This window comes from Oncorhynchus mykiss, chromosome 6, assembly GCF_057628025.1.
Source record: "Oncorhynchus mykiss isolate SJ-2025 chromosome 6, ASM5762802v1, whole genome shotgun sequence".
In the NCBI taxonomy this organism is placed as follows: domain Eukaryota; kingdom Metazoa; phylum Chordata; class Actinopteri; order Salmoniformes; family Salmonidae; genus Oncorhynchus; species Oncorhynchus mykiss.
The window spans coordinates 18,861,458-18,868,258 of NC_143027.1; the positions used below are offsets into that span (position 1 = coordinate 18,861,458).

Genomic DNA, 6,801 nt, shown 5'->3' on the forward strand with positions numbered 1-6,801 from the left:
CAAACAAACATGTCAAAGTTCAACCCCTGATCAATCCCAAATGAACCACACACAGTATATAAAGTGAATTTGGTCCAAATTAAGACGCCAAAGCTGCTGTCTGGAAGGGTGAGTAGGCTACTCTACTGCTATCTATCTCTACACTGGGAAATGTTAACTGGCTCTATAGCTCTGGGCCCGGTTTCCCAAAAGCATCTTATGGCTAAGATCATCGTTAGAACCTTTGTAGGAGCATTGTTAAATCTTCGTGCTGTTTCCCAAAACTATCGTTACTAAAGTTGCACTTGAAAAAGCTTGTTATTTACTGCCTGCCTCAGAGCACTCATAGAACAGCTAAGCACGTTAGAGTTTTTTTTGCCCTTCTGTGTCACTTTATACACAGAAGATCTCCGCTAAATATAGAATCACAATGCTTATCTGTCTCTCTGTGACTGCCGATTTCAGAATGAAGTTGACTACAAATACAAAGTAGCCAATATGTTCGCAATTGTTACAAACAAGTGAAGGATAAAAAATAATTTAGATTATTATCTTTCGATTCTATCAGTATAGAAAAGTATTTGGAAAGTATTCAGACCCCTTGACTTTTTCCACATTTTGTTACGTTACAGCCTTATTTTAAAATTGATTAAATCGTTTTTCCCCCTAATCAATCTACACACAATACCCCATAATGACATCACAATACCCCATAATGACAAAGAAAAAACAGGTTTTTATATATTTTTGCAAATTTATTACAAATAAAAAAGTGAAATAGAACATTTACATAAGCATTCAGAACCTTAACTCAGTACTTCGTTGAAGCACCTTTGGCAGTTATTACAGCCTCAAGTCTTCTTGGGTATGATGTTACAAGCTTAGCACACCTGTATTTGGGGAGTTTCTCCCGTTCTTCTCTGCAGATTCTCTAAAATTCTGTCAGGTTAGATGGGGAGTGTCACCGCACAGAATCTTTCAGGTCTCTCCAGAGATGTTCGAACGGGTTCAACTCTGGACTCTGGCTGGGCCACTCAAGGACATTCAGAGACTTGACCCGAAGCCGCTCCTGCATTATCAAACTCCAAGCGGGCTGTCATGTGCCTTTTACTGGACTGACTTCCGTCTGCCCACTCTACCATAAAGGCCTGATTGGTGGAGTGCTGCAGAGATGGTTGTCCTTCTGGAAGGTTCTCCCATCTCCACAGAGGAACTCTGGAGCTCTGTCAGAGGGACCATCGGGTTCTTGGTAACCTCCCTGACCATGGCCCTTCTTCCCTAATTACTCACTTTGGAAGGGCGGCCAGCTCTAGGAAGAGTCCTGGTGGTTTTAAACTTCTTCCATTTAATGATGGGGGCCACTGTGTTCTTGGGGACCTTCAATGCTACATACATTTTTTTGGTACCTTTCCCCATATCTGTGCCGCAACACCATCCTGTCTTGAAGCTCTACGGACAATTCCTTCGACCTCATGGCTTGGTTATTGCTCTGACATGCACTGTCAACTGTGGGACCTTATACAGACAGGTGTGTGCCTTTACAAATCATGTCCAATCAATTGAATTTACCCCAGGTGGACTCCAATCAAGTTGTAGAAACATCTCAAGGATGATCAATGGAAACAGGATGCAACGGAGCTCCATTTTCTTTTTGTCTCAAAGCAAAGGGTCTGAAAACTTATGTAAATAAGGTATCTTTTTTATTTGTAATAACATCTCTAAAAACCTGTTTTCACTTTGTCATTATGGGGTATTGATGAGGAGAAATTGAATTTCATCAATTTTAGAATAAGGCTGTAATGTAACAAAATCCGAATTCACTGTAGACACATGCTCCAATGATGCACTTGGTGAACGTTATCACTGCGTGGTGTTTTGGGATCGTCAGCCGTTGTAGGAAAGATACATCATTAAAACACTCGTAAGTAGGGTTGCAAAGCTACCGGTAATTTAACAAAGTCACCAGAATCTTCAGTATTTTTGCTAAATTATACTTGAATAACTTTCAAAAAATGTATTCATATTTAGTATTCATTTTTTATATATCTCTGTCCATATTGTCCATGAGTTTCTAATAGATAGACCTTATGGTTCAAGAGAAAATAGCCTAATTAATGAAAAAAGCATTTAATCAATAATGGCATTATTTTCAATTACCTCTGCAACTTGTCCAACTATTGACTTTTTTCACAGCTGTCACCAGTTTCATGCCCACAAAAAAAAGGGATATTTCATGCTGAAACCCTCATATTAAACACCAATGGTATTCACTAAGTTTATGGTTTAGGATAATGTTTACAGCTTTGTCATTATATATTTGTATTTTAAAATCATCATATGTAATTATTTCATATATTTTACATGTTATAAGGCCAGAGAGAGGGCCAGAGATAATTAAAGACACTTGTGATAATCTGAATGACTAAAATGGCCATAAATGTCTTGTGATAGATTACAGTACATACAATTATTGAAATATACCAAAAATATGGTAGTTTACTGGTAAACCTTCCAGTAATATACCCTCCCTTTGCAACCCTACTCGTAATATTGAGTTCCATCGCTAGCAGGAAACCGGGCCCTTCCCAAAAACATATTAAGGCTAAATGTATCATTTAACCCTTCACAGCAGCATTGTTAAATCTCCGAGCTGTTTCCCAAAACCGTTGTTACTAAAGTTATACTTGTAAAGCTTGTTATTTACCTACTGCCTCAGACCACTCTTAAAACAGCTAAGTGTGTCGTTATATATTTTTTGCCCTTCTGAGTCGCTTTATTCACAAAAGATCTATGCTAAACATAGAATCAAGTCTTTGCAATTGTTACAAACATGTGAAGGATAAAAATAGGCTTCAAATGAAAACAGATATGACTGCATTAAAAGATAAATAGGCTACGTATATTTGAATCATATTGAAATCAATTTCATGTTCAATCAATTGAGTTCTGTTTTTGCCTCAATATATTTTATGATGTGTAACTTGTGCGCAATGATGTGACCAATCTGTGATTTAGAGCATAATAAACTGCCTCAATATTTGCAGCCATAGGTAGTAATATCTCTCTAGGTCGGAGCTGATCCGTTGTCAGTAGTGTGGAGTAATTCTAATGTTAAGGTAAGATTTAAATGGAGGAGCAGCGCTGCTTTTCTTTCGTACCAACACATGGTCTAACAACACACTTAGCGAACATTCTCTCTGCGTTGTGTTTTGGCCGTTGTAGCAAAGATGCATCCTTAAAACACTCCTAAGCATAAGTTCCATCCCTTTCAGGAAACTAGGTCCTGTAATGGTTGTAATTTCATATTATTCTGTACGTAAATCAGAGACACTCCATTTAGTTAATTACATGATATGTTATGTTTCGTATGGTATGTATTCATTTGTGGATGTCCATCATCCACTTCGTATGATATGTTACGAATTGCAATTCATACAATATTTTATGAATTAGGCTAAGGGTTAGGTTAAAGGGTTAGGGTTAGGAGTATAGTTAGCTAAAAGGGTTTTTTTTTATTTATTTTTTATTTCACCTTTATTAGGGTTAGGGTTAGTTAACATGCTAAGTAATTGCAAAGTAGCTAAACAGCAGTAAGTAGTTGCAAAGTTGCTAATTAGCTAAACTGCTAAAGTTGTTCATACGTTGAAGCTTCTTGACACCATTTGAGTCAATTGGAGGTGTACCTGTAGATGTATTTCAAGGCCTACCTTCAAACTCAGTGCCTCTTTTCTTGACATCATGGGAAAATCAAAAGAAATCAGCCAAGACCTCAGAAAAAAAATTGTAGACCTCCACAAGTCTGGTTCATCCTTGGGAGCAATTTCCAAACACCGGAAGGTACCACGTTCATCTGTACAAATATGTCACTGGCCAGAAAGTTTTACCAAGTTGTGTCCCCAGATTCAATGGGTTTAGCCTATATCATTATTGAAATGACCTCTGAATAGCGGTACATCTTCCAGATAGTGACATTAATTGTGGAATTGACACCAAATTGATTGACTAATGCTACATGTTTTACTTTGTGATAGTTGCCAAGATGAGGACAGCCCTGTGTTTGTGGATCGTTATGGGAGTGCTCTGCCCGGGAGAGGTCAGAGGTCACAAAGGTAACGGAGGTGACCGCCACCACGGTCACAGTCGCGACCATGACCATGGTGACAGGCCCGACCACGGTCACGGGCGCAACCATGACCATGGTGACAGGCGCGACCACGGTCACGGGCGCGACCATGACCATGGTGACAGGCGTGACCACGGTCATGGGCGCGACCATGACCATGGTGACAGGCGCGACCATGACCATGGTGACAGGCGCGACCATGGTCACGGACGAGACCACGGGCATCATCATCATCATGAGCCCAGTGACAACAGCACTAAACCAGTGATCCAAGGAAACTTGGAGTTTGCTTATAGCCTGTACAATCAGCTGGTGGCTCAGCCTGACAACCAGGGCAAGAATGTGTTCTTCTCCCCGCTGAGTGTGTCCCTGGCCCTGGCCGCTCTGTCTGTGGGGGCCAAGGGTCAAACCCACCAGCAGCTTTTCACTGTTCTGGGCTTCAACAGTAGCCTACTGACCCAAGAACAGGTGGACCAGGCCTTCCAGACCATCCTCACACAGCTCAACCAGAAAATAGGTGTGAACCTGACCGTAGGAAGTGCACTTTTCATGCAAAACACCTTTACACCACACCCCGAGTTCCTTGAGGACTTGAAGCGCTTCTACCTTTCTGAGGGTGTCACAGTGGACTTCACCAACACTGCTAAGGCCATCGATACAATCAATACATACGTGGGGGACAAGACTAAAGGCAAGATAGACAAGTTAGTCAAAGATCTGGACCCAACCACTGTCATGTACCTCCTCAGCTACATTTACTTCAAAGGTAAGAGGATATTGCAAACTTTTAGACAAAAAACAATAATACAAACATGAAATAGGGTCCTCGAAATGAAGTAGAGTTCACTTCTTTGATGGATACAGATCTTGTGGAATCAATTCCTTCTAACTCTGTCAATATGGATTTTTTTTGTCTCTGGATGTTGTTGGTGTTATTGATGCCATTGTACCTTTTGGCTGTATCTCTTGCTGGGTCTCCCCCTCAGAAAACCACTTTTGGTCTGGTAACTTTTACTCATCACATCACACCCTGAAATGTTTTACGATTTTCTAATTCTCAAGGAAAATGGGAGATTCCATTTAACCCTGCAGACACAAAGGAGGACACATTTCATGTGGATGAAAACACCACTGTTCCAGTCCAGATGATGAGCATGATGAAGAGGTTCTCCGTCTACTACGACCAGGAGATCTCCACCAGTATCCTGCATCTCCGCTACAACGACTCAGTGTCCATGATGTTGGTGCTACCGGAGAAGGGACTCGCTAGTCTGGACGAGGTCATATGCCTCAACCACATCACCAAGTGGCACAGGTGGAAGAAAGCCAGGTATGACCTGTCTCAATCATTAAGCACCACTCTCATAGAACTAATAAACGTTGGGTGGGTAAAATAACTACGTATCACAATCATTGCAAGTAAAACCTTCTTCCTGTCCATGTTTGTCTTTAGGGAATATCATGTATATGTTCCCAAGTTGTCCATCACCACAACATACTCCCTCAAGGACATTCTGAGTGGAATCGGAATGCCGGACATATTCAGTGATCGAGCTGACTTCAGTGGAATATCAGAGGAACTGAAGGTGGCTGTCTCAGAGGTGGGGAACTCATTCACTCTCAGTGATTCATAAAGACATAAATATACAGGGAAACAACAGCAATACAGCAACAGCAATGCACTAACCTCTCAAACACAACCATGTAATGACAGCCTTAATGTTGTGGTAATTTTCAATTGGTAGTTTTATCCCTGCTTTTTCAAGGAACCCCTGAAAGCTCTATCTGGCTCCCCAGGGTGTCCTGGGAGAATCACTGTCCTAGAACATATTATATGTGAACCATGTGAACTAGGCCTATGTACTGTCCATCAGACTGCATTGTGTGGTTGTTTTCAGGTGGTGCAACAAGCCTCCTTGGACGTGGATGAGGCTGGAGCGACCACAGCAGCTGCCACAGGTGTGGTCCTTATGCCCCTCTCCTCCCGACACACCCATGTCTTGAAGTTCGACCATCCATTCATGGTCTTTGTCATGGACCGGGAAACCAATAATATTCTCTTCATGGGCAAGATCATCAACCCAGCCAACAAATAAAACCGGTGCTATGTAAAACCTGTGCTGCAGAAAACATGTGGTCTATTATCACAAATTGAAATCTAAGTGCTGCTGTTAGGAAACATGTAAGCAAACCCATCCAAACTCTTCTGGGTCAATCTAGCCTGGGAACCCAAAGTTAACAAGTGTATAAATCCTCTGTATTCACTTTGCTGGATATTTGTACTATTAAATACTATTAAATACATATTACCATTTGCTGCCAGTCTTCTTATCTTTTGGTTCTATGCCTAATGAAGCATGTTACAGAATTTGGACACATACATGTTCTTGCAACGTTCCCATGAAACGTGTCTAGAACATTAATACAATATATTTGGAGAACATGGTAACCATGTTCTGTGCATGTTTGGTGGGACGTTCATGGAATATTCTCCTTACCCACAGAAAACTGGACACATTCATTTTCCTGAAATGTTCCCATGAAATGTGTCTAGACCATTAATATATTAAGTTCTGAGAACATGGTAACTGTGTTCTGGGTAAGTTCTAGCTGACATTAAGGGAATGGTCTCTTGGAAAAATTCCTTGCACATCACAGGAACATTGCTATGAAAATGTTAGTTAATGACCTAACTAGAC

At 40.9% G+C, this 6,801-nt stretch overlaps 1 protein-coding gene across 1 annotated transcript; it reads left to right on the forward strand.

Annotated features, from left to right (window-relative positions):
- LOC110525399 (alpha-1-antitrypsin) lies at nucleotides 1–6,416 on the forward strand. The gene is made up of 5 exons (XM_021605467.3): nucleotides 1–108; nucleotides 4,011–4,868; nucleotides 5,165–5,432; nucleotides 5,556–5,703; nucleotides 6,001–6,416. Exons 2-5 carry the CDS (start codon nucleotides 4,019–4,021, stop codon nucleotides 6,196–6,198), a joined length of 1,464 nt encoding a protein of 487 aa, XP_021461142.3. The 5' UTR covers nucleotides 1–108; nucleotides 4,011–4,018; the 3' UTR covers nucleotides 6,199–6,416.
- Nucleotides 6,417–6,801: the final 385 nt, after the last annotated feature.

What these genes read in the sequence shown, in the direction of transcription:
- LOC110525399 (XM_021605467.3), top strand. Translation starts at nt 4,019, where the DNA reads ATGAGGACAGCCCTGTGTTTGTGGATCGTTATGGGAGTGCTCTGCCCG. An exon ending in CAGCTACATTTACTTCAAAG is followed by an intron (nt 4,869 to 5,164) that starts GTAAGAGGATAT and finishes CTAATTCTCAAG; the next exon opens with GAAAATGGGAGATTCCATTT. An exon ending in CACAGGTGGAAGAAAGCCAG is followed by an intron (nt 5,433 to 5,555) that starts GTATGACCTGTC and finishes GTTTGTCTTTAG; the next exon opens with GGAATATCATGTATATGTTC.